At 39.1% G+C, this 27475-nt stretch overlaps 2 protein-coding genes across 2 annotated transcripts; one reads left to right on the plus strand and one right to left on the minus strand.

Moving 5' to 3' along the window:
• Positions 1-223: 223 nt before the first annotated feature.
• On the minus strand, positions 224-8891 carry ATP5F1A (ATP synthase F1 subunit alpha). The gene is made up of 12 exons (XM_060028988.1): positions 8750-8891; positions 7157-7235; positions 5720-5889; positions 3731-3904; positions 3477-3643; positions 3123-3271; positions 2652-2803; positions 2319-2543; positions 1705-1812; positions 1452-1596; positions 573-723; positions 224-433 (listed from the first exon to the last, which is right to left on the minus strand). Exons 1-12 carry the CDS (start codon positions 8807-8809, stop codon positions 352-354), a joined length of 1662 nt encoding a protein of 553 aa, XP_059884971.1. The 5' UTR covers positions 8810-8891; the 3' UTR covers positions 224-351.
• A 2544-nt stretch (positions 8892-11435) lies between these two features.
• On the plus strand, positions 11436-27195 carry HAUS1 (HAUS augmin like complex subunit 1). The gene is made up of 9 exons (XM_060029539.1): positions 11436-11502; positions 12292-12466; positions 21532-21667; positions 23038-23172; positions 24012-24135; positions 24531-24596; positions 25387-25458; positions 25913-25960; positions 26961-27195. Exons 1-9 carry the CDS (start codon positions 11473-11475, stop codon positions 27009-27011), a joined length of 837 nt encoding a protein of 278 aa, XP_059885522.1. The 5' UTR covers positions 11436-11472; the 3' UTR covers positions 27012-27195.
• Positions 27196-27475: the final 280 nt, after the last annotated feature.

Below are 27475 nucleotides of genomic sequence, written 5' to 3' on the forward strand. Positions count from 1 at the left end.
ATCTATAGGGCTTCCCTGGTGGCGCAGTGGTTGAGTCCACCTGCCGATGCAGGGGACATGGGTTCTTGCCCCGGTCCGGGAGGATCCCACATGCTGCGGAGCGGCTGGGCCCGTGAGCCATGGCCGCTGGGCCTGCGCGTCCGGAGCCTGTGCTCCACCACGGGAGAGGCCACAGCAGTGAGAGGCCCGCGTACCGCAAAAACAATCTATAGAAAGCCACCAAGCAATAATGGAACCTTTATTTTAATGTGATTACTGTACATCTGAAGTATTGCAATAATCCTTTTATAAATGGAACAAGAAGAAACAATGACAAAACCAATCTGGCATTTGATGTGAATCCACAGGAGTTTAAGCTTCAAACCCAGCCAAGAAGTTTGTTACAACCTCTTTCATCTTTGCATCTGACTCTTCTGAGATCTTTCCATCAGCCCTATTTTGAAAACAAAAGCAGATCAGTTCTGACCTGGATAAAAATTCAATGACTAGCTTAATTACAGAATTCAAAAGAATTTTAACAAGACTTTACATTTTAAAGCTTACAAAAAAGAAGACATCAGTTGTGTTCATACCTGATTTTGCCCAACAGGGTTTGATGTTGGCTGATAACATGAGACAAGAAAGCATTCTCAAACTTTGTGATCTTGCTGGGCTCCAGCTTATCAAGATACCCCCTGACACCAGCGTAGATAACAGCCACTTGCTCTTCAATAGCCATGGGAGCTGAAAAGAAATAAGTGAGTTGCTCAACAAATAAATGCCATGTTTCCAAAGTCAGAGAAACTTACTTTTTCCACAAATTATTAACACGTGTCTACAGATTGCCTACTTTCACAAGTGGAAACTCCACATCAGTACTCCTTCCCACCTCCCCACCCTGAATCAGTTTTTTCCTCATAATGGTAAGCCTTGAAGTGTAACCTCTGAGCATATTCCATGAGCACTGTATATCATCCAGCAGCATTTATATTCTTTTGGGTATAAATAACTTGCTGAAATTTTATAGCAAGGTAGTACACACTAACATTTTTTTTTTTTTTTAATTTTTTTTTTAGGCCGCACCCGCACAGCTTGCAGGACCTTAGTTCCCTGACCAGGGATCGAACCCAGGCCCTTGGCAGAGTCCTAACCACTGGACTGCCAGGGAATTCCCGACACTAACATTCTTTTAAATCTGCCAAATTCCACAATCATATAGCCAAGAGGGCGATGGTGGGGAGGAATGGAATCTACTATGTCTTAACTCCCAAAAAAGGGTATTAGTACACCTTTCCTCACATTTACATTCAAATGGTAAGGACTGTACTTTAATTAACACAGGTATCAATCACATTCAAAAGACAATATCTCTGATCAAAGATTAACAGCACATATTCTTATAAGGAGCTATGCGATATTCCCAGGTCCTAACACACAGTAGGAACTTGACCAAATGGAAAAGTACAACTCACAATACTGTCCTTGCTTCAGCAACTCAGTCAAACGCACACCACGACTCAAGAGTTGTTGAGTGGCAGCATCGAGGTCAGAACCAAATTGGGCAAAAGCAGCAACCTCACGATACTGAGCCAATTCCAGTTTCATGGTACCTGCCACCTAAAATACAGAAATGGTTAATTCACATGATACAAAAATACTTACCTCAATGACACAGACCACCATACACTTTGATTTTTAACCTAATGACAAAGTGATGCAAATTACCTGTTTCATGGCCCTGGTTTGGGCAGCAGATCCAACACGGGATACAGACAAACCAACGTTAATGGCAGGACGGATACCTTTGTAGAACAATTCTGTTTCCAAGAAAATCTACAATGTAAGGAAAATACTCACGCTTATTAGCAGGCCTAAAGAAATCAACTATTTTCAAAATTAAGTCATTGTAGCAAATGCTGAAGCCAGGAAGAATGCTAAATGTCTTATAGTAAAGAGCTCCTCAAATCTTTCACAACCCAATCAACCTGCATATTCTATTGCTGAGATTAGGAAATGTGAGTGAGATGAGAAAAGAACAGGTATCATATCTATATTGAATCTTATACAGGTGAAGTGGTGTGATTTCTCCAGGATTTGCTTCAAAATTATACAGGGAAGAGAACAGTGGGTAAAAAGAAAGCAAGAATGAAGTACACTATACCACGAATTGATAAATGGGTGCGATATGTGGGCTTTCATTATACTATTCTCTTTACGTTTGAGATTTTCCATAATGAAAACTAAAAAGCATTTAACAAATTAGTTCAAAACTACTAATCTCAACCAATGCCTTCAAATCATCCGAAGCTTTCACACTTATTTAATCATAAAATCAATACCTGTCCGTCAGTGATGGAAATGACATTCGTTGGAATGTAAGCAGACACATCACCAGCTTGTGTTTCTATGACTGGTAAAGCAGTCAAGGAGCCACCACCAAAAGCATCGTTCATTTTGGCTGCTCTCTCTAGCAGACGGGAGTGTAGGTAGAACACATCACCAGGATAGGCCTCACGACCAGGGGGTCGGCGGAGCAGCAGAGACATCTGACGGTAAGCAACAGCCTATGGTATAGAAAAGGGTTGTGAAGTTCACCTATTAGACAGAAGCTACATTTGTCAACTACCACTGGGGCACTAACATACAGAGTCTAAAAATACATTTCATTTGACCTGTTTGGATAAGTCGTCATAAATGATCAAAGCATGTTTGCCATTATCCCTAAAATATTCTCCCATAGAACATCCAGAATAAGGAGCCAGGTACTGAAGTGGGGCAGCATCCGAAGCAGTAGCTGAAACCACAATGGTGTACTTCATGGCATCTGAGAAGAAAATAAATTTTAATTTTATATGGTTATCAATACTGTGATTTTAGATTAGAGACTAGAATAAAAATTATCTAACTGCTTTACTACTGTGACTTACTATTAAAATTATCCAAATAGCTTCTACTTCAAAGAAACTGACAGAACCTTAAGTTAGCTGCTGTTTTTTACTAGTTTTTTACATATTACTTTTGTATTGATTTATATTAGAAACTTCAGCTCATTAAGGAGTAATTAAAATCAGCCTACATTAAGCATAAGCTATCCTAAGATTAGCAGCATCCCAGATAACAACGAGACTACAGTTCCTTAATACCTGCATCTGTAAGTCTCTTCACCAACTGGGCAACAGTGGATCTCTTTTGACCAATAGCAACGTAGATACAGTATAGCTTCTTCTTTTCATCAGTTCCATCATTGAATCGTTTCTGGTTAATGATTGTGTCAATAGCAATTGACGTTTTGCTTTGAAAAGAGAAAATAAACATAAATATTACTAAACACTTCAAAGGATCCCCCAACTTAAATTTCACTCCTCTTCCTCTTCCTCCTCACATCACATTCTACTCTCTCCTGGATATCCAAAGTATTTACCATTCCAAGCCTAAAAGTAATCTTTCCACAGAGCAAATTTTAGTTAGAACTTTTCAACAAGCTATCAAGTCTTTACCCAGTCTGTCGGTCACCAATAATCAGCTCACGCTGACCACGACCAATTGGCACTAAGCTGTCCACAGCCTTAATGCCAGTCTGCATTGGTTCCCGCACAGAGATTCGAGGAATGATCCCAGGGGCTTTCAGACCAACTCGCCTTCGGGTCTTGGAACCAATTGGACCCTGTTAAACGATAAAAAGAAACCCCAGACCAATCAGTTTGGCTCTTTGTTAGAAGCTACAACCACATCTAATAAATGTTAAACCTACCTTTCCATCAATGGCATTACCAAGGGCATCTACTACACGACCCAACAGCTCCTCGCCGACCGGAACATCCACAATAGCCCCAGTTCTCTTCACAATATCTCCTTCCTTAATTAGTTTATCATTTCCAAACACAACAACACCAACATTGTCAGGTTCCAAGTTCAGAGACATACCCTATACAAAAGACACAATTGAATACCCATGAAGCTTGAGTGGCACTTCTTCCCATATACCTACACTACATATGAAAATAGAGGGAAAGAGTAATATTGACTTTTCAGATCTGGTTTACTCGTGAGTATTTTTCCAACGAAAAATCTTCCTTAGTTAAGACTTCTAAAACAGCAACACGTTCCCTTGAATAATTATAGGTTAGAATTATAAGCCTAAGAAGCACCTTATCACATCCTCTAAGAACTAAAAGCAGCAAAGAAATTGAACAGTTTAAGCTTTTTCTACTGCATTTCCTTTGCCTATGGTTTTTGAACTGGGTGCCAGTATGAAATAAAGCGATGCAGGTCAACTGGGAATTTTAAGACATGCTTGATTCACATCTGTGAGAACTCCATGAACAATTTTTAAAAACTATCTAGTCAGAACCTGTACCCATCAGGTTAGTAAAGTTAGATTAAAAGCTACTTAAATCAAGAACAAATCTATATAATATGACAGTGCTGGGTCATCTCTCATCATTACAATCATATTTCAAAATGGTAAGACTTTAGGTCCCTAAATCACAACCAAAGCAAAAAGGCTAGTCCAGGAACTGACTCTGGTCAATAAATGAAGCTCTGGAGAATTACTTACACTAAATACAGAGGAATATCATGGAATATCATCACAGGTACAAAATCTTTAGTCTGAATATCTGATGTTCAACAGAGTAGTCACTAATCACATGTGACTATTTAAAATTTAAATTAATAATTGCCCTGTTGGGACCTCCCTGGTGGTACAGTGGTTAGGAATCCGTCTGCCAGTGCAGGGGACACGGGTTTGAGCCCTGGTCCAGGAAGATCCCACATGCCGCGGAGCAACTAATCCTGTGCGCCATAACTACTCAGCCTGCACAGGTCACAACTACTGAGCCCACGCAGCTAGAGCCTGTGCCCTGCAACAAGAGAAGCCACTGCAATAAGAAGCCAGTGCACCGCAATGAAGAGCAGCCCCTGCTCGCCACAACTAGAGAAAGCCCATGTGATGTGCAGCAACGAAGACCCAACACAGCCAAAAAAAAAGCTAAAAGGAAATTCAGTTCATCTATTTCAGCCTAACCTCTCAAAGATATATACACTATAGATGAGAGGTTAAATTCTTAGCCAAGGTCTGAGAGCTACTGATAAAACTTTCGGCTCCATAATTAGTCTTCCACACCAACAGGCTCTTTTTCCACACTGGACACTACCAAGCAGACCAAGAAGATCTTTCCCCCTGTGTGATTAGTGGATAATCCTACTGCCCCTGGTCCACCTGGATATCATGCTCTGCTTTCATCAGAGAACCCGTGACTCCTACAACTTTTCTCACCTTACTGCCCAACTAGGCTCAATCTAATAGAAAAAAGTAGACTTGTATCATTAGAGAGCTTGATAGCTACATCACTAGCTCACTTTTCAACAATAGATCCACTCTTACTAGAAATACAAAGTCAGTGGCTTTCAACTTTTCACCGGAAATGAATTTAATTAAAATTATCAAATGCTTTCGTATAGGATGACTTGAACTTCTCAAAATCTGGGTGAAGATTTACTCAGTTTTACATTTCAATGCTAATGTTTACAACTTATGTGTAAATCAGTCCCTAGGGTAAAAAGTTTGATTAACAAAAAATTTATTTTTTTCACAATCTATAATAATGACAAACACAAACAGTGAAGCAGATTCAGATTCAAAGTTAAAAAAAAAATCTTACACAACCTCTGAATTACCAAATGAATTAACTGAGGAGACACCAATGTTAAAACATCAAAATCTCATTTTATAATTCACCTTTAAACCTGAAGAAAACTCTACCATTTCTTCTGCTTGAACATTTCTCAGCCCATGTACACGGGCAATACCATCACCAATACTTAAAACACGCCCAGTCTCTTCAAGGTCAACAGAGGTATCAGCTCCAAGAATACGCTCTTCAAGAATAGAGGACACCTCAGCAGTGCCTATTAAGAGAGGACAATTCCATTACAAAAAGAGCCTGGGCCAAAGACCTTTTCAAAACTCATTTCCCTAACAATATATAAACTAGAGTTGTGATCATAATAATTAAATTGCATTCTAAAACATAATGTCCAACATTCTTTTCAAAAAAGCTTGATACCTACCACTATGAAAATGAATCCAAGTGACTGAGAGAAAACTTCACGAGACAAATGTAAACCAGATTAAGGAGCTAATCAAATTAAGCAATACCCTTAAAATAAACATTTCCTATCTTGTAATTCTTTGGTTTAATCTCTAGGAAATCTGTATTTATGTTAAAATTTGAATATAACTCAAACTAAACTCTATAAAAAGCATATTTTTAAAATGCAGTGTATTTTAAAAAGCAACTCTTTGGGAGTTCTCTGGTGATCCAGTGGTTAGGACTCTGTGCTTTCACTGCTGAAGGCGCAGGCTCAATCTCTGGTCTTGGAACTAAGTTCCCGCCTCGCAGCCAAAAAAAAAGGGCAACTGTTTAACAAAGTGTAAGTACAGGTATCCCCCTCTTTTTGAAAGTTCCATTTATGCCATTTCACTTTTACAAAAAAGGGTAATCGCTTCTTCACACTTTAGCCATTTCAGCTAAGGAAAGGTTTCATTAGAATGTTCCACTTTCAAATAGTGGGGAAAACCTGTAACTTTTCCTTTAAAAGGATACAGGTACTATTCTTCATCTCAGCATGTGGGAGATACCTAACTTTATTTCAAATGCACATCTCAAAAGAAATTCCCCAACCTACAGCATCTTCCTAAACTTACCTCCTCACCTCTCTATCGCATTTACAATGTGCAAATTCAGACTGCCAGGTATAGCTTACCAATTATTGTCTTTGAAAAACACAGAGGTAAAAATTACCTGTTTTTTTTCAGTGTTTTTTAGGAGAGGAAAAGATTCATAGATCAGAAACGGTGCCCACCACCTGACATATACTTTGTTTCCACCAAAGGAGCATTCATTATGAGAAAAAAAAGAACCTGTACTAACATCAAAAGAGAAATACATAATTATAGTTCATTTCACTAGAACAAGAGACCCTACCAAGACAGGGCTAAATGGCTCATTATGGGTTAAGAATCTGAGATTCCATAGTAACTAAAATTGAAAGAAAACACTAACTAATGGAAAAAACCCAAAACATCCACAATAGGTATGTAACCTACGTAACTTCATTTTTCACTTAATCGCAAGGTAGTAAGTGTGGTGTAGACACAGAATTAACAACTTACCAGTCTTCTGAAGACGAGAGTTAGAGGCATGGAGGTTCCTTACAGCAATGAAGGATGACCCCAAAGCATTTTTGGAGACCTAGTGCAAGGATTTTTTTTTTAATTTAATTTTTTAAAAAGCCTTTATAAAACTAGCAAGCTTAAACAAACGCAGGCTTGGCCTGATCAAATTATCAGCGTAAATATTAACCACCTGAGAAAGCACTTTTGATCTATGTGAAAATTTATTATGCAGCTCCTGGTACACAATAAATATGCTAAAAAAAGCAGAGCATATTTTAAAAAGCAACAGCTAACAAAATATCTTTCTTTTTAAAGGCATCAGATAATATTATTTTGACTTTAGATATATTTCAATTGAGTTGTGGAAATTCTCAATTTGATAAACTGCTTCCTAAAAGGGGCAAATCTCAATAGATTTTCTATTTCAACCTTAAAAATAAAAAGCCTGTAAATGTTAGAGTTTGATTAGAAACTAAGAGATATGGCACATGCACTTTTTAAAAAAAAATGCCAACAAATGTCAACAAAGCTTGCAGTAATCTGGACCCCTCCTCCTTCAAGTTGAAACACTGTGGTTGGTCAATGTCAATTCTGAAGACACTTCCTTCTATAGGACCTGGATGAAAATCATTAAAAATGTTTTGTTTTTTTTTTTTTTGCTAACAGAAATCCAAAACGGTACCAAAGGTGGTTAGGGTAGTAAAATGACCAATATATTTATTTCACCTCCCAAACTGAGATTACTCTTAAAATGAAAGAACAAGTAAAAGTGTTTACACAGGACCTAAAAGTTATTTCCGTAACTCCAAGTGATATTAGTAATGAAGGGCACTGACCTCCACAGGTTTTTTCCAACCTATGTTCCATTTTATTTTACTTGATTTCTCAAACACTAACGATTCCTCAAGGAATCTTAAAACACGTCAAAGCACCACAAAGGAAAATCTGCCTGACTAGGACAATTTAGAAGCCAGCTCCTCTGCTGTCAAGGTATCGGCCGCAGTGAAATGCATATTTGCACCTGTACGGTGTTTTCATGATCGTTTCACTATTCAGCACTAAGAGACCGCCTACTGAAGCATTCAGAAAGCCACCTTCATTTATTGATGTCCTCTGAACCGACCTCGGGGAAGAGGTGGAAGCCTGGGGCCTGCTGACCTTCAATACAATGTCAGGCTCCCCAAGCTCGCTTCAACCAGGCCTGACAACAGTGCTCTGACCTTCAACGAGGAAGACCCGGAGAACCAGCGGGACCGAACCTCGCCGTTTCGCAGCAGGCCTCAGAAAACTAGCGCCCCAGTCCTGACCTTCACTCAAGGCCTCTCTCAGACAAAGACTGGAATCCTCCGGAGGCGCCATCTCTGGATAACACGAAGGTCACTGCCTCCCCTGCAGCACTCGGCACCCTCCCGCACGGGGCGACCAAAGGGCCCTTCCGCCGCCAGCCCAAGACAGCCCGAGTGGCCAGCGGAGCAAGATGGCGAGGGCCGCCACAGCCCCTCACCCTCCGCGCAGAAAGAGCGGCCGAGCCCGTGCATCACCACCTACTGCCGCCGAGCCCCCTCCCTGCCGCCGGGACCCCGCGCTCACCAGCCCGGCCCGCCGAGGGAGGGCGCGGGCCACGGCCGCGGCGACGCGCACGGATAGCATCTTCGCTGCTCTTCCTCAGGTGCTTTCTCCGCAGCCGCAGCCTCTGGACTGACTGGGACAAAATGGCCGAGCTGCGAGGAAGGTCAAGGCGGCAGCACACGTGACCCGGAAGTACCGCCCCTCCCCCGGACGCGAATCTGCCGGTAATTACTTTTTTTAAGTATCGTTTTTAGATTTGAACCTCCAAATGATTAATTAGACCTTTTGCCAGCCTCGGCCCAGGCATTGGTTACCCATTTACTTTGATCTTTCGCGTCGACCTTATGGTTGCCCTGGGCGACCACATGGGTAGCGGAACCGGCCAAGAAGCAGTTACCAGACCGCATCCCGGCAGGGAAATGATGCTGGCGTCACCCCGTCCTGGGGCGCGGCTAGCTTGACCGTCAGGGGGGTTGATTGTGGCGGGTCCGAAGCTACAGCTATTAAACCTTGGTGATGTAGGTGCAGTAAACAGTAATTTCAACTGGGCGGTTTGGCAGCAGAGCGTTTCCTGCTGGGAGAATTAACGCGGATTAATCCGCAGATCGCTGGCTAACACTCCAGACCCTCTGAGTCAAAAACTGGGGGCAATCTGAATCTTTGAAAAGCATCCACACCATGCTAGATGATCTGATAAGCACTCAAATTGGAGAATCGCAGTTCTTTTAGATTCGATCTAAAAGAATCCTGTTTGCGAATTAGAGCAAATTGTTTTAAAAAAAAAAAGTATAACGAGCATGGGGACCTCCCGGTGGCGCAGTGGTTAAGAATCTGCCTGCCAATGCAGGAGACATGGATTCCAGCCCTGGGCCAGGAAGATCCCACATGCCACGGAACAACTAAGCCCCTGCACCATGACTACCGAGCCTGCGCTGTAGAGCCCACAAGCCACAACTACTGAGCCGGCGTGCTGCAAATACTGAAGCCCACGTGCCTAGAGCCCGTGCTCCGCAACAACAGAAACTACTGCAGTGAGAAACCCGCGCACGACAATAAAGAGTAGCCCCCACTCACCTCAACCAAAGAAAGCCCGCCTGCAGCAACGATGATCCAACGCAGCCAAAAATTAATTAATATAAATAAATAAAAGAAAATAGGTTTAAAAAAAAAAGTATAACAAGCACAAATTCTAATAGAGTGGTTGCCAATCCTGAGAAGAATGGTCCAGAATCAAAAGTCTCATTCGAGAGTGGGCTAGGGCTCAATTTTTCCTCTACAAGCAACTAGTTTCATGACAGTAGGGACTTTACTTTTTCATTTGAAGTAAAAGGGAAATGATGAAAATAACTTTCTATACCAACCCAATGAAATCAGGGCGGGACTTTTGTTCCTCCTACAGATTTTTTGGTGATATTGAGATTTTTGTGATATGTAGAGAATTTGGCGTGGGTGGGGGGATGTTGGGTATTTTGTGATAGTGGAGACTATTAACGTTGCCTTCACTTGCGGCTGTACTAAGAAGGATCTTTCAGCTTCATCCACCAAATCCTGGTTTACACAAAACCTTAATTTGGGTGGGGCATATAAATATGGGTTATAACAGTCATCTCCTAAAACAGCTTGCAAATACTATATGGCCATCAATCCCTTTCTCTAATATTCTACTTTCTTTTCAAGATGAGCCATGGATACATACGACAGTCCTCCTGGAAATTAGGTGTAGGAACAGGTAAAATTTTGGTTTGTAAAAACAAAGTTCAGGAATATTTTGTAAAACTTGTAGTGATGAAAGTGGACAAAGGGCAAAAAGATAACTTTCCCCACCACTTATCTGGAATTTAGTTAATGAGCAGATACATATTTAACCAAAACAAACAAAAAAAGAATAAGAAAGCCATACAGTATGGTGCTGGCTAGTTAGTTGAATTTCGTTGAAAAGTTTAATCATTTAAAATAGGCATATGACTTAGGAAAAAGATATTTGGTACTAAGTTATCCACAATTTGATGTTAAACCACATATCACAGAAAGCTAAGTACATGGTCTACGTTTCCTAATGTAACAGTATACTACAGGAGGTTGTGGACAGCAGCATGGTATAACCTGAGGAGACTGAAACACCCAATAGGAGTCAGAACACTGTGGTCAGATTCCAGCTCTACCACCTCATCTTGGTCAAGTCATATACTCCGAGTGTGTGGTTTTAATGTGAAAATAGGTAAAATAATGTGTGTCCATCTATTTTACAGGATTCCTGTGAGAATGAAACAAAAATAGGAAAACACAGAAAACTATACATTCCCGTAGAAATATAAAGAACCTCTCATGGCGTTAACTACAGAGTGATGGAAGGAGAGAACTTTAGGAAACGCAAGAAATGAATGCAAGAATGGCTGAGTGGCAGTGCCAGTGCCAGCAGTTGTATGCCGTTTTAAAACAGTCTCCAGCACATTTAGAAAGAAAAAACAGCCTGGCTCTAGGCAGCTTTAGTTCTCGTTCTGGAGGTGATAGCATGGAGAGCGCAGAGAGCTGCGAGGTGGTAACGGAGGAGAGCCTTGCAGTGCTGAAGCCTTGGACCAGCCTAGTCCAAGGGCTCAGCGCCTGGAGTCCTAGTAAAAACTACAACTCCCAGAAATCCCGGGCCCCAAAGGGGGCGTGCCCAACGGTGTGCGGGCGGGGTCGTCAGAGCAAGCGGGGCGCTTGTCCCGCGAGAAGCTGCTCGAGAAGTGGCGGGAGTGGCGGCTATGGAAGCGCTGGAGGAGAAAGAGGCGCAGGTGATGGGGCGGGAGCGGGGCTTTGCGGCATCCCGGAAACCGCGTCTTTCATACACCCACCCTGCCGGCGGATCTCCTGGGCACGCCACTTTTACTTTGTTTTTCTGCTGGTCCATATCTAGCCCCGCCTTCAAGATCTGTGAGCCTCCCCGCCCCACCCTCCTTAGACCATCGCCCCCCACCCCCACCCTTGGAAAGGGAGTTTCCCTTCCTTCCCGGCCTTCCCTGCCAGGATTCGAGCTTGGAGAGGGGTTGAGGAGAGCCCCCTGGTACGAAACCTACCCCTGGAGACTGGAGGGGGACTTCTGAACCCAAAGTCAACTTCCAGCCAAGCCTAGCCGTTCACTGCTGCTTCCTACCAGAATTTTCACACCAGACCTGCTTCAGTGTCTCGCATCCCAGCTCTAGGAGTTTCCTGGCATTGCGAGTCTTGTGGTGTGTTGAGGACAACCCTTTTTTCAGACTTTGCAACTGTAATAATGCCTTAGCACCTGCATATTGAGGTTTAAAGTTATTCGAGTGATGTAAAATATTAGCCTATACTGCTTTCGTAGCTTTGGGAAAGGATAGATTGTTTTCTGGTAGTTTTATCTATTGTGCTTGCTCACTTTTTATTTCCTGACATCTGGTATCTCTCTCCCTAAAGACAAATTAGGATGTGAAGTAAGTAGGATGCCAGAATATTCATGGAAAGCATTTCCTTTGCTACTCATCACTTCTTGGCCATATTTTCTTCATGCTATTGCAAAAAACAAGGCTTACAAAATTTGTATCCCTTGTAATGGTTAGGTTGCTGCCTGGTTGAAAAAAATATTTGGAGATCATCCCATTCCACAATATGAGGTGAATCCGCGGACAACGCAGATTTTGCATCACCTTTCAGAACGCAGCAGGGTCCGGGACAGGGATGTCTACCTGGTAATAGAGGACTTGAAACAAAAAGCAAGGGAATATGAATCAGAAGGTGAGATTAATTCCAGAGTGTTGAATGAGATAATAACTAGAGGTAACCAAATTGTTTAACACTGAAGTATACAAGATTGATTTAGTGTAGACTACTTGCCAGTTTTGCTTCTTTATTTTACCCAGATTTGTCTTACACTGTGTTGTTATAGTAACTATCATAAATTTCATTATAGTATATATTTTATTGATACTCTGATGGTGAAACAGTAACCCCTAAAAGATAAGAGTCTAAACTTATTAGCCTGACATATACGATACCTGTGGTTTTTCACTTACATATCTTTTGGTCTCTTTCCAGTCTCCATGCTTTAGTTATAATGAGCCATCATGACACCTGAGGTGGCAGCCATGAACTGTGACTTGAACAAATCACTCTGTTGCCATGTATTCATGGGACTGCATGAGAATTTTCTGCTGTGCATATGTAGTTTAAAAAAGTGTATTCAACACATCCATTGTTTTTATAACACAAACCACAAAAATAAAGATTGGGAATATACAAAAGAGGAAAGAAGTGAGATCTACGTTTGCCTACACTTAAGCAGGTGTATGGCATATGTTACATATGTTGTTTTGAATGTAGAGCAATTTATATTGTAAATCTATTGCATATGTGCTTTTTTCCAGTTTTCTTTTAAAACATTAATATGCAGTAAAGTGACTTTTTGTTTGGTGTACTGTTTTAACACACATGGATTCTGAGAACCACCCCCACAGCTAAGATGCAGAACAGTTCTGTCACCCCCAAACACCTCCCCTGTGATGCTCCTTTGTAGTCATACTCTCCCGTATGCCTTTAAACTTGTTTAAATTTTAAATGATTTTGTTTTAGTAGTTATTAAAATAAAGTATGGAGAAAGGGGCTTTGAGTCCAGAAAAATCTTATTTTGCAAGAGCTTTCTTTTTGTCTATACTATTATGTAATGAAAATTCGAATGATTTTAAAAGTAAGATTATTCATGGCTGTCCTTGAGTACTTTTTTTTTTCCTTGAGTACTTTTTAGGGTGGCATATATTAAGTAGCAAATGTTTCTAGTAATACATACAAAATTTTGACTATTTTCTGTACTAAAGTATCCAGAAGAGCCCTGCCACCATTGATATCTTAATGCTACACTTCATGTGCTTTATTTTTTTCTTAAAATATTTATTTATTTAGGTTGCGATGGGTCTTAGTTGTGGCATGTGGGCTCTTAGTTGCGGAATGTGGACTTCTTAGTTGCGACATACTCTTAGTTGTCGCACGCATGTGGGATCTAGTTCCTTGACCAGGGATTGAACCTGGGCCCCCTGCATTGGGAGCGCAGATTCTTACCCACTGGACCACTAGAGAAGTCCCCATGTACTTTATTTTTTTTTAATTAATTAATTAATTTATTTTTGGCTGCATTGGGTCTTCGTTGCTGCGGGTAGGCTTTCTCTAGTTGCGTTGAGCGGGGGCTATTCTTCGTTGCAGTGTGTGGGCTTCTCATTGCTGTGGCTTCTCTTATTGCGGAGCAACAAGCGGCTCCGAGCGCAGGCTCGGTAGTTGTGGCACACGGGCTTAGTTGCTCCGCGGTATGTTGATCTTCCTGGGCCAGGGCTCAAACCTGTGTCCCCTGCATTGGTGGGAGGATTCTTAACCACTGTGCCACCAGGGAAGTCCAACCCCCTCATGTAGTTTATTTTTTCTTTTTTTTTAAGATATTAAGATTATTTTTATTATTTAAAAAAAATTTTTTATTTTTGGCTGCGTTGGGTCTTTGTTGCTGAGTGCTGGCTTTCTCTAGTTGCGGCGAGCGGGGGCTACTCTTCGTTGCGGTGTGTGGGCCTCTCATTGCGGTGGCTTCTCTTGTTGAGGAGCATGGCCTCTAGGCACGCGGGCTTCAGTAGTTGTGGCATGCAGGCTTCAGTAGTTGTGGCTCACGGAGCACAGGCTCAGTAGTTGTGGCGCACGGGCTTAGTTGCTCTGAGGCATGTGGGACCTTCCTGGACCAGGGATTGAACCCATGTCCCCTGCATTGGCAGGCGGATTCTTAACCACTGCGCCACCAGGGAAGTATCCCCCACCACGTCCTTTAATTGTTACTCCTCTTTTCTAAGTTTTTCCTCCTTTTAGACAGCAAAGCTGTCAAGCAGAGAACAGAAAATTTATGGAACCTTGTAACAAATATAGATTCATATACACTGTTAAGGAACTCCTGCTTCCAGAGTTTCTAAATTTTGAGTAGTGATACTCTATAGCCCCCAGGACTTGAATGACTTTTGAGCAAAAAATCATTTCTTTGATTTAGTTTTTATTTCTGCACAGTACAGTTCTTTGCAGCACGTAAGATTGGAACATTTTGGAAATATTTTCAGGAATTGGGAAAGGATGTAAAAGTTTTGTATGAAGCCTTTTTTTTTTTTTTTTTCCGTTACGCGGGCCTCTCACTGTTGTGGCCTCTCCCATTGCGGAGCACAGGCTCTGGACGCACAGGCTCAGCGGCCATGGCTCATGGGCCCAGCCGCTCCGCGGCATGTGGGATCTTCCCGGACCAGGGCACGAACCCGTGTCCCCTGCATCGGCAGGCGGACTCTCAACCACTGCGCCACCAGGGAAGCCCTGTATGAAGACTTTTTAATCGTGACAAATACAGATGAAACTATTGAAAACATTCATTCTTTATACTGCCAATTCTTCAGTTGAGGAGGAAAATTAAAAGAAATTTCCCTAGCTAGAACCTCCAATAAAATGTTGAATAGATGTAGACATCTATTAGAGTAGACATCCTTATCTTGTTCCTCATCTTAGAGGGAAAGCATCTAGTCTTTACTGTTGAGCACAATGTGAGTTGTGGGTTTTTTGTAGATGCCCTTCCTTCCGGTTGAGGAAGTTTCTTTCTATTCCTACTTTGTTGAGTGTCCATATCACGAAAGAGTGCTGGATTTTGTCAGATGCTTTTTCTGTCTATTGAGATGATCATATGACTTTAGTTTTTTATTCTGTCGATATGATGTGTTACATGAATTGGCTTTCAGACGTTAATCCAACATTTATCCATAAGATAAATCCACGTCCTCATGGTGTATAATTTTTTAATAGGTTGCTGGATTCAATTGCTAGTATTTTGTTGAGAATTTTTGCATCCATATTTATAACAGATAGTGGTCCGTAGTTTTCTTTCCTTTTAATATGTCTTTTTCTGGTTTTAGTGTCAGGATAATATTGGCCTCACAGAAACAGTTGAGAATTATTCCGTCCTTCCTATTTTTTGGAATAGTTGATGAAGAATTGGTATTAATTCTTTATGTAATCTATAGAACTCAGTGGTAAAACCATCTGGACCTGAGCTTTTTTTGTGGGTAGATTTTGATTACTAATTCAGTCTCTTTGCTTACTGTAAGTCTATTAGATTATCTACTTGTTCTTGAATTAGATTCAGTAGTTAGTGTCCTTTTTGGAATTTGTCCATTTCATCTATCTAAATTTCTGGGTACAATTGTTCATAGTATTCCTTTATAATCCTTTTTATTAAGTAGGTAGATCAGTGGAATGTACTGTCTTCTGATGCTAGTAATTTGAGTCTTTTTTCTTCTTAGTCAATCTAGGTGAAGGTTATAGCACAGGAAAGTCTGCTCTCTCTCTATATATATATATATTTAAGGAAATAACAGTCACCTGATATTCATAGTGGTGTGCTTTATAGTTTATTTTATTGCCATTGTTTTAATTTTTTTAATATTTATTTATTTGGTCATGTTGAGTCTTAGTTGCAGCAGGCAGGCTCCTTAGTTGCGGCTTGTGGGCTCCTTAGTTGCGACTTGCCGGCTCCTTAGTTGTGGCATGCAAACTCTTAGTTGCAGCATGCATGTAGGATCTAGTTCCCCAGTCAGGAATCGAACCGAGGCCCCCTCATTGGGAGCATGGAGTCTTAACCACTGTGCCATCAGGAAAGTCCCTCTGCTCAATATTCTGTAATAACCTAAATGGGAAAAGAATTTGAAAAAGAATAGGTACTCTACATGTATAACTGAATCACTTTGCTGTACATCTGAAACTAACACAACATTGTTAATCAACTATATTCCAATACAAAAAAAATTTTTGTTTTTAAATCTAGGTGAAGGTTTTTGAAGTATGTTGAGCTTTTCAAAGAACTAGCCTTTGGTTTTAATGATTTTTTTCTTCTTTTTAAATCTATTTTATTAACTTTCACTCTGTTCTTTATTATTTCGTTCATTTGGCTTGCTTTAGGTTTAGTCTGCTCTTCTTTTTTAAATGTTTTAAGCTTAGGCTATTGATTTGAGATCTTTCTTCTTTTTTAACCTAGGAATTTACAAGTATAAATTTCCCTCTAAGCACTGGTTTAGGTGCATCCCCTAAGTTTTGGTATGTTATGTCTTCATTTTCATTCACCTCAAAGGATTTGATTTCTTTTTGACGCATTGGTTATTGGGAGTATGTTGTTTAATTCCACATGTTTATGAGTTTCCCAAATTTCTTTCTAATTTCTAATTTCATTCCGTTGTAATGGGGGAATACTTTGTATCATATGACGGTATTATCATTATAAAATGTCCCTGTCTATCTCTAGTAACATTTTTTGTTAAAAAGTCTATTTTATCTGATATTAGTATAGCCACTTCAGCTTTCTTGTGGTTGCTGTTCGCATTATATATCTTTTTCCATCCTTTATTTTCATTGCACGTTGCTCTATTGCACTTCACAGATATTGAGGGGTCCTTTTTTACAAATTGAAGTTTTGTGGCAACCCTGTGTTGAGCAAATCTATCATTTTTCCAATAGCATTTGCTCACTTCGTATCTCTTACATTTGGGTAATTCTCACAATGTTTCAGACTTTTCCATTTCTCTCTTCCTCTCCTTGGGCCTCCATATTCCCTGAAACATAACAAATTGAAAATAGTCCTATTAATAACCCTACAGTGGCCTCTAAGTGTTCAGGTGAAAGGAAGTCACATGCCTCTCACTCTAAATCAAAAGCTAGAAATGATGAAGCTTAGTGAGGAAGGCATGTTGGAAACCAAGACAGGCTGAAAGCTAGGGCTCTTATGCCAGACAGTTAGCCAAGTTGTGAAAGCAAAAGAAAAGTTCTTGAAGGATATTAAAAGTGCTACTCCAGTGAGTCATTTCCACTTTCAAGTCATTCTTTAATAAATACATTTCATAAGGCTATAGCTGGCATAGATAGTGATTCCTCTAATGGATCTGGGCAAAGTAAATTGAAAACCTCTGGAAAGAATTCACCATTCTAGATGCCACTGAAAACATTCGTGATTCGTGAGAAGAGGTGAAAATATCAGCATTAGCAGGAGTTTGGAAGAAGTTGATTCCAGCCCTCATGGATGACTTTGAGGGGTTCAAGACTCCAGTGGAGGAAGTAACTGCAGGTGTGGTGGCAATAGCAAGAGAACTAGACTTAGAAGTGCAGCCTAAAGATGTGACTGAATTGCTGCCATCTCATGATAAGACTTTCATGGATGAGGAGTTGCTTCTGATGGATGAGCGAAGAAAGTGGTTTCTTGAGAAGGAATCTACTCTGGTGAAGATGCTGTGACGATCGTTGAAATGACAACAAAAGATTTAGTATATTACATAACTTACTTGATTAAAGCAGTGGCAGAGTTTCAGAGGATTGAGTCCAGTTTTGAAAGAAGTTCTTGGGTAGAATGCTGTCAAACAGCATTGCATGCTACAGGGAAATCATCTGTGAAAGGAAAAGTCAAATCAATGTGGCGAACTCTGTTGTCCTATTTTAAGAAATTGCCACAGAATTGCCCAGCCTTCAGCAACCATCACCTTGATCAGTCAGCAGCCATCAACATCGAGGCAAGACCCTCCACCAGCAAAAAGATTATAACTCACTGAAGACTCAGATGTGGTTATCATTTTTTAGCAATAAGGTATTTTTAAATTAAGGTATGTACATTGTTTTTTAGGCATAATGCTATTGCACACTTAATAGACTACAGTATAATATAAACATAACTTTTATATGTCCTGGGAAACTAAAAAATTCACGTGACTCTCTTTATTGCAATATTTGCTTTATTGCAGTGTTCTGGAACCCCAGTATCTCTGAGTTATGCCTGAATTTGTATCTCTGAATGTGAAGTGTGTCTCCTATAGACAGCATGTAGTGGGATCCTATTGTTTTTTTCAGTCTTATAATATCTGCCTTTGGGTTGGATTGTTTAATGCATTCCCATTTAATGTTATTATTGATATAGTTGTATTTATATCTGCCAATTTACTTTTCATTTTCTATATATTACATCTTTTTTTGTTTCGCTATTTTTCCCTTATCGCTTTCTTTTGCATTAAGTAAATATTTTCTAACGTAACATTTAAATTTCTAAAGTGATTTTTTACTCCTTTTTTTTCAGTTCTTTTTAGTGTTGCTCTGAGGTTTGCAAATAAATCTTACCAGCTCAGCTTCATATTTGTACTAGCTTAATTCCAGTGAGATAGAGAAATGTTGCTCCTGTGTAGCTCTGTTCCTCTTTTCCCCGCTTTTGTGGTATTATTGTTACACATATTACATCTAATAATATTATGGACTCAACAGTATACTGTTATATTATTACTTAACCATCTGTAGTCATTTCCTTAGCCCTTTACACCTTTACTACCACCACATCCTTTGTGTTGATACATTTCTATAACCCAACAATACCTTATATAAATATTATTTTATCCAATTGCTTTTTAAGTCAGTTAAGAGAAAAATGAAGAAAAAAATGCATTTATGCTCTTTATAATTCTGCATTTACCTTTAAGGTCTGGTGACAATGAAATTCTCTCAGTTTTTGTCTATCTGGGAGTCTTCATTTTGCATTTATTTTTGAAAGAAAGCTTTGCTACCTGTAGGATTCTTGCTTGACAGTTTGCTCTTTGAGCACTTTGAATATGTTATCCTGTTGCCATTTGGGCTCCGTTGTTTCTGTCAAGAAGTTGACTGTTAATCTTACTGAGGTTTCCTAGTATATGTCATTTTTCTTTTGCTGTTTTCAAGATTTTCTCCTTGTCTTTTTTTTTTTAATAAATTTATTTATTTATTTATTTTTGGCTGTGTTGGCTCTTTGTTGCTGCACACGGGCTTTCTCTAGTTGCGGTGAGCAGGGGCTAGTCTTCGTTGCAGTGCACGGGCTTCTTATTGCAGTGGCTTCTCTTGTTGCGGAGCATGGGCACTACGCGTGCAGGCTTCAGTAGTTGTGGCACACGGGCTCAGTAGTTGTGGCTCACAGGCTCTAGAGTGCAGGCTCAGTAGTTGTGGCACACAAGCTTAGTTGCTCCGTGACATGTGGGATCTTCCCGGACCAGGGCTCGAACCCGTGTCCCCTGCATTTGCAGGCAGATTCTTAACCACTATGCCACCAGGGAAGCCCCCTCACTGAATTTTAATAGATTTTCTTGAACAGATGTTTCTTCATTTGCTGTTTGTCCTTAGGAGCATTTCCAGAAGCTTTAAATGGTTGTGTTTTGTTTTGGGGGGTATATCTTTGTTTTGCTTTTTGGTTTTTTTTTTACAATTTTCACCAGTTTCACTGGAGTGTAGGTGAGCAGAGCTCCTCACACTGTTATGTTGGAAGTCAGACTCCTGGTGGATTGATTTTTGGCAAAGATGACAAGACAATTTAATGGAGGAAAGAATAGCCTTTTCAGTGAACAGTGCTGGGATAGGTGGATATCCACATGTACAAGAATGAAATTGGACCCTGCCTCATAACATATATAAGAATTAACTCAAAATGAATGAAAAACCTAAAAGTAAGAGCTGAATCTAAAACTCAGAAGACAGCATATGTGTATATCTTCATAACTTTGGATTTGGCAATGGTTTCTTAGCTATGATACCAAAAACACAAGCAACAAAAGAAAAGTAGGTAAATTGGACATCATCAGAATTAAAAACTTTTGTCCTCAAAGGATACCATCAAGTAGATGAAAAGACAGCCCACAGAGTGGGAGAAAATATTTGCAAATTGTATATCTGATAAGGGACTTATATCTACAATAAATGAAGAATTCTTACAACTGAATAATAAATAGACAACCCAGTTAAAAATGGATAAGGGAGGGAATTCCCTGGCAGTCCAGTGGTTAGGACCCCACGCTTCCACTGCAGGGGCCCAGGTTCTATCCCTGGTCAAGGAACTAGGATCCCATAAGCTGCGGCCAAAAAGAAAGGTTAAGGGATATGAATATACATTTCTCCCAAGAAGATATACAAATGGCCAGCAAGCACAGCATCATTAGCCATCAGGGAAATGCAAATCAAAACCACATTCCACTTCACACCTACAAGGATGGCTATAATCAAAAAGACAAGGTCTTGGATTATCATTTTACCGACCATTATTCAGTTCTATGAATGATCACTGTGCAAAAAAAATAAATAATACAGCTGTTGGTGAAGATGACACTGTGGAGAAATTGGAACCTTCATACATTTCTGACAGGAATGTAAAAATTAGTAGCTTTGGAAAACAGTCTAGCAGTTCTTCAAATAGTTAAACATAGAGTTACCATATGACCAGTAGTTCCACTCCTAGTTATATACCCAAGAGAAATGGAAACATATGTTTATGTAAAAACCCATACGTGAGTGTTTATAGCAGCATTATTCATAATAGCCAAAATGTGGGAGCAATCCAAATGTTCATCAATGGATGAATGGATAAATAAAATATGGTAAATCTGTACAATGGAATATTATTCTTCCATAAAAAAGGATGAAGTACTGACTGATACAGAACGGATGAACCTTGAAGCCGTTATGCTAAGTGAGAGAAACCAGTCACAGAGGATCACATATTATATGATAACATTTATATGAAATGTCCAAATTAGGCAAATGAATAGAGATAGAATGTAGGTTAGTGGTTGCTAGGGCTTCATGGGTTGGGTAGCTGGAAAATAATGACTGAGGAGTGTGGGATTTCTTTTTGGGGTGATGAAAATGTTCTAAAATACTTTAGGTGAGTGGATTATATGTTATGTGAAAGATTACAATAAAGCTGTTAAAAATTAAAGCAAAACAAAGATCTTAGTCACCATAAAACTCTTACATCTTTTCAGCTAAGCATCTTCAAGACCTTCTCCTGGAGAGTGTGAATTTTTCCCCTGCCAATCTCTCTAGCACTGGTTCCAGGTATCTGAATGCTTTGGTTGACAGTGCTGTGGCCCTTGAAACAAAGGATACCTCACTAGCTAGGTAATTCTTGTGACAATTTTAATTTCTGCAGTCATATACACTGTAAGGTCTTGACCTAAGGAGCTTTTGTTTCTCAGGGTAATTCTGTATAGGAAATTAGCAGTGTATGCAGAAATACTGAATTTAGTTAACTCCTTATCATTGCTAGTGAGTATGTATAATTACTTCAGATAAACTTGGTATTGGTTAAATTTTAGTGTTTTCTTCTTTCAGGATTAGGTTTGTGAAGGCTGGTTCTCATGTATATTTGAAAAGTGATTAGGTATCACATCATTCCGTATAAACAGTAAAAAGAGCAGTAGGCTAAATCATCTGTTGAGCATAGAGTAGTGATTTTTGGTTATGTCCCTACCCTATTGGATAGAGTAGGTTAAAGACCTTCAGTTCTTTGTGACAGGCATTTCACCTATATAATGACATTATCCTTCTAACAACCTTAAGAGGAAACTGAGGCTCAGGAGAGGTGAGTTAAATAATTTCTCTGAGCTAGTAAATGGCAGGGTTGGGATTCAAACCCGGTCTGACTCAAAAGTCCATAGGACTATCACTGTTGGCTGCATCTTAGCTAGGACTACTGCTACAACTTATAATCAGAGAATTATATGGCCATTCTGCTTAACTGCTAATATAAGAGCTTGGAATATATGCAAATATATATATATAAATATATATACACACACACACTTAAATAGTAGAGTTTTAGATATAAGATCATGTGGGCCGTATGGCAGCAGAAATCTAGACTTGAATTAAGTCAATTCAGCAGTCAATTAAGTCAATTCACCAAATACTAATTATATCCTAGGCATATAATCTATATAACTCTTTATGTAACTACCTGTCTCCCTCTCCCTTCCTCCCTCCCTATATATATGTGTGTGTGTGTGTGTGTGTATATATATATATATATATATATATATATATATATGTTTGTGTGTGTGTGTGTGTATATATATATGTATAGCTATACATATAGGCACTGGGGAAGCAGAAATGAATAGAATAATGAGTGCCAGCAAGTACGGTCTCTGCTCATGGTAAATTAACGGAGATGGACATGTAAAATTATAACAGAGTATGACAGCTGCAATACTACAGTAATGTACAAGCTGTAGCTAGGAAGCACAGAGGAAGGAGGAGTAAATTCCAGAATGGGAGTAAATCTTATTTGAGTTTTGAAGGACAAATGGAAATTTGCCAGCTGAAGAAGGTTATTCCAGACAGTGAGAACAGCATGTAAAATAGTATAGAGGTATGAAACAGCATGGTTAAAGAAGAATCCACATAGAAATAAAATCAGTTTTAGAAATGAGGAATAATTGTAATTATTGTCTTTAATGTCCATTTACGTGACTAGATTCTTCTTTTAGTTTTATCCCTGCAGTGAATGATTTGACCTCTGATCTTTTTTGCACCAAATCCAAAAACGAAGAAATCAAGCTTGAATTGGCAAAACTTGAGAAAAATCTAACTGCAACTTTAGTATTAGAAAAATGTCTACAAGAGTAAGTAATTGAGTTGGAAGTGGTGACAATTTTTATTATAAAGGCAGTAACAGGACATTAGTTTGGGCCATAGATATGATTTAAAACAACACATTAGGAAATTGGAAGATAAAATGTTTTTTTAAGTAGAAAATGACTTGGGTGAAGGTAGGAGTGGTTGAGTACATATTTTTACCTTCTACTTTATACAGTTTCTTTTTTCTCTGTTTTACAAATAACCTGTTTATAATTTTCAAAATGTATGTGAATTTTTTTTTTTTTACTTATAAACTATGGTGCAACTTAAAGTCATGTTATATTTTGTTGCCCTTTCTTACTAGAGCTCTGGTATCCCTCTTGATGCTTTGGACCTTCTTTAGGTCCCTGTAGCCCCAGAGATTAGATGCTGGGGATCAGGAGTATGTGTATGCACAAGTAATTTACTGGTGTGTAAATTTATCCAACAAATATTGACTATGTATATGCAAAGCACTGTGTCATGTCACATTTAGGAGAGAGGACTTTGGGACCTCCATAATTCAAATTGACTTTAGGATCTGTTAAGTCACTTTTTTGAGCAGCAGATCTACTTTCTCCAAGAATAATTGGCATAAATTAATCTTAAAATTATTTAGTATTCCTTGAGGAAAATCCCAGATGGCAACATGGAGGGAAAGATGACCTAGAAGGGTGCTTGGTAGCCAGTCTGGGATATAAAATTTATGGTAGAAAATCCAGCAAGTGTGTTATCTCCTCTTGATACTCTTGACTAATCCAGAGTTGAATCGAAGAAGTGGTAGAGCTTCCTTTTTATAATAATTTCACTGAGAAGAAAATGTTCTCAACTTCATTTTTTAAAGGGATCTCAAGAAGGCAGAGTTGCATCTGTCTATGGAAAGGACCAAAGTTGACAATCGTCTTCAGAACATGGACTTCCTAAAAGCCAAGTCAGAGGAGTTCAGGTCTGGAATTAGAGCTGCAGAGGTTTGTATGAAGGACTGAATATATTTAGCTCGCTTCAGACTTACTTGCAACTTTCATCCTCAGAAATAGGCAGTATTGTTATTCCCTTTTTACGACCAGGGAACTGCGTTGAAGGCGGGTAACTTGCCCAAGGTTACACAGCTACTTAACAGCAGATCCCAATTCAAATGCAGGCTGCCAGGCCCGGAAGCTCAGGCTCTTAAGCACTGCCCCCATCTTGTCACAAATCTCTGTCTGAAATGACTCGCATGCAACATAAAAGTGCTTAGGAGCAGGTGTAGTCCTTCATCTATGATTTATAGCTTCTCTTTACTGTGTTATATATTGAAAATATTTCATGAGGGTCACTTGCAAAATAATTTTTTAAACTGAACTCCCTGTTTTTGTAATTGTAGGAGCAACTTTCAGCCAGAGGAATGGATGCTTCCCTGTCTCATCAGTCACTGGTAGCACTTTCAGAAGTACGCTTACTTTAACCCAATTTAACTTTCTTTAAAATGTTAGTGCACAATCTACTTTTCCATTTGTTTCTTTTTAAAGAGCTTTATTCACTATTGACCTGATTTATTTTCCTTTACCGCTGTACTTTATGTTCACCAGTATTTATATCTTTATTACTTGTTTATCTATATATCTTCTTCCATTTGTTTGGTTTCCTTTATTTATTACTATATGCTAGAAACTCTTTGCTGGAGTCAGTTATATGTTATTGATTTATTTATTGAATGAGTGTATCAAGGGACTATGTGCTAACCACCTAGGTCCTCCTCTTTATTCTCTTTCAGTTAAACACAGGTCCCATACTCCTGTAGAATGCAGTTCTGGGGTTTTAGATTGTATAAGGGTTTTATCTTTCATGGGAAGAGGGAGAAATGAAAGGTTTTGTTTTACTTTTTTTTCTTAAGATTTTTTTGTAGTTTGATTTTTGGAATTTAAAATTGGCAATTCATAAGTATGTATTTGAGACTCTTAATTATTCCCTGATGTTCTGATTCCTCTTAATTACATTGTTTTGTATTCCTAGGCAGCATACTTAAATCTTATTCTTAATAAATGGGAGTATAACTTGCCTATTTTAGCATCTTCTAAGGATTGTTTCCATTTGTTATCCATTTATCTTTGAAACTCTTTATTTGATACATTATTTAAACTATCCTAATGTTAATGCTTTGTCATGTTTTATTTCAGAAATAGACAGTGTTTAGTTGCATTGTGAATATCTCTATTACTCTGTGTTTTTTTCACCCCCAGAAATTGGCAGAACTAAAACGACAGACTATACCTTTGAAGAAAAAATTGGAGTCCTATTTAGATTTAATGCCGGTAATTATTTTTATGAAACAAACAAACAAAAATGTTCCTCTTTTCCACCTTTCCCCAAGGGCACTAAATGATCATGAAAATACTGGGTCCATGTTTAAGGATTTAAAATCTATGCTGAGGGACTTCCCTGGTGGTCCAGTGGCTAAGACTCCATGCTCCCAATGCAGGGGGCCCGGGTTCGATCCCTGGTCAGAGAACTAGATCCCACAAGCCTCAACTAAGAGTTCGCATTCTGCAACTAAAGATCCCACATGCCACAACTAAGACCCGGTGCAGCCAAATAAATATTTAAAAAATAAATAAATAAAGTCTGTGCTGAATTTTAGTATTGTATGTACATTGGATATACTTTCTACAACATTTTTTGCCTTTTGAAAAGGATTGTTACATTCTTTTTCCCCTTGCATCCTAGCTGAGGCAACATAACCTTCCTTATTTTATTTTCCTTTAAAAGAATCCATCTCTTGCTCAGGTGAAAATTGAAGAAGCAAAGCGAGAATTAGTAAGTAGTTCCATTTTTTCCTTCCGATTTTTAAAAAATAAATGCTGACATAGCTAAAGCTCCCTTTCTCCTCCTCCTTTCCTTTCTACTCAGAGGTGAGCCACAGTCCCAGACTTGCTGTGTATCATTACCATGCATCTTTTAATACTCTTATGGCATATACGTATCTTTTTTTTTCATAAAAAATACATAGTGGTCTTTTAAAATTTTGTATAGATTTTCCTGGATGGAAAAGGAGGGTTGAGAGACATAGAATATTCTAGGCAGAAGGAATTAACAAAAGCATAAGAGCTGAAAAATGGAGGACTTTTTCAAGCTTCAGCAAGTGAAGCAGTCCAGCTGCTTAGGAGTATGCAGTGGAAGATAGGGCTGAAGAAGGTCAATTGGTTTATGAGATGAAGGACCTTAAATATAAAGAAGGTTGTTCTTGGAGGCTGTAGGGGACCACTGAAAGTTGTTCTGTGTTACCTTGTTTTTTAAGCTAAAGAAAATGTGATAAAGGTTATGCTTTTTGATCAGGCCAGTTGTTTAAGAAGATTTTTCTGGAATCAGTGTATAGGGTGGATTGGAGGAGGGAAAAAGAAAATTGCAGAAACTAGTTGGCCTGTTTAGGCCAGATAAGAAGTAATGAGAACAGTGGCAATGAGATTGGAAAAGAGTGATGTGAGAGACATTGCAGAAGTATGTTGTTTAAGGAGTAAAAGTCAGAAAAATCTATTCAAGTATCACTGCAGTCATTCACCTCTCTAAAGGTTCCCCCCCACCTTTTAATGTTTAATAGCATCAGGAGTCTGAAAACTTTTGGGGTGTGGGAAGTGGGGAGATATAAAAGCAAGGGGAATATCTCAAAGAATATTTAATATTTTGTAATCGTATTTTAAAAAATTTCTGTTTCAATGTTTTTCCTTTTTGCTTCCCGTATTTTAAATAACATTAGAAGTTAGAGCACCTTCTTTATGTCCTTATTTATAATATTTATGCTGTTTCTTTCTTCCTTTAGGATACTGTTGAAGCTGAACTTACAAAGAAAGTAAACATGATGGAACTGTGACCAGAGCCAAATAAATTTCATCTTAACAAAGTAAACTGAATAGGACTTTAAAGCATTATTTCCTCATGGCATTCCTTACACCTTAATTTCTGTGTTCTTAGATGAGATAATAATGTCATTATTGATAGAATAGTGGTTTCTGATTGTGTATTAAATTTTTATGCTCAAATACAGTTTTCGTATGAAAAAACATTGGTTTTCTATGCTGTTGGTGGTTAAATGTCCTTCAGTAGTTCTCTTAGGTGAACTGTGACTGTTGTCCTGCAGTCGCTCACTAGGTCAGCTAAGTGAAAGGGAAAGGCTCTGCAACTTCAGTTATGTTTCTCCCACACCCCCGATCAGCTTACCTGCCTACCTCCAAATGTTCATATATGCAGGAATTTGGTTTATGAAAAAGATGACCTTTTAAATCAGTCGTAGAGAGATAGGTAATTCAACACATGGTGCTAGATCTGTACTTCACC

Source organism: Delphinus delphis, chromosome 13, assembly GCF_949987515.2.
Source record: "Delphinus delphis chromosome 13, mDelDel1.2, whole genome shotgun sequence".
Lineage (NCBI taxonomy): Eukaryota > Metazoa > Chordata > Mammalia > Artiodactyla > Delphinidae > Delphinus > Delphinus delphis.

What these genes read in the sequence shown, in the direction of transcription:
- ATP5F1A (XM_060028988.1), bottom strand. Translation starts at nt 8,809, where the DNA reads ATGCTATCCGTGCGCGTCGCCGCGGCCGTGGCCCGCGCCCTCCCTCGG. An exon ending in CTCTCGTCTTCAGAAGACTG is followed by an intron (nt 5,890 to 7,156) that starts GTAAGTTGTTAA and finishes CTCTCTTAATAG; the next exon opens with GCACTGCTGAGGTGTCCTCT. An exon ending in ATTGGTGACCGACAGACTGG is followed by an intron (nt 3,272 to 3,476) that starts GTAAAGACTTGA and finishes CTCTTTTCAAAG; the next exon opens with CAAAACGTCAATTGCTATTG.
- HAUS1 (XM_060029539.1), top strand. Translation starts at nt 11,473, where the DNA reads ATGGAAGCGCTGGAGGAGAAAGAGGCGCAG. An exon ending in CTGGAATTAGAGCTGCAGAG is followed by an intron (nt 24,136 to 24,530) that starts GTTTGTATGAAG and finishes TTGTAATTGTAG; the next exon opens with GAGCAACTTTCAGCCAGAGG. An exon ending in CACTGGTAGCACTTTCAGAA is followed by an intron (nt 24,597 to 25,386) that starts GTACGCTTACTT and finishes TTTCACCCCCAG; the next exon opens with AAATTGGCAGAACTAAAACG.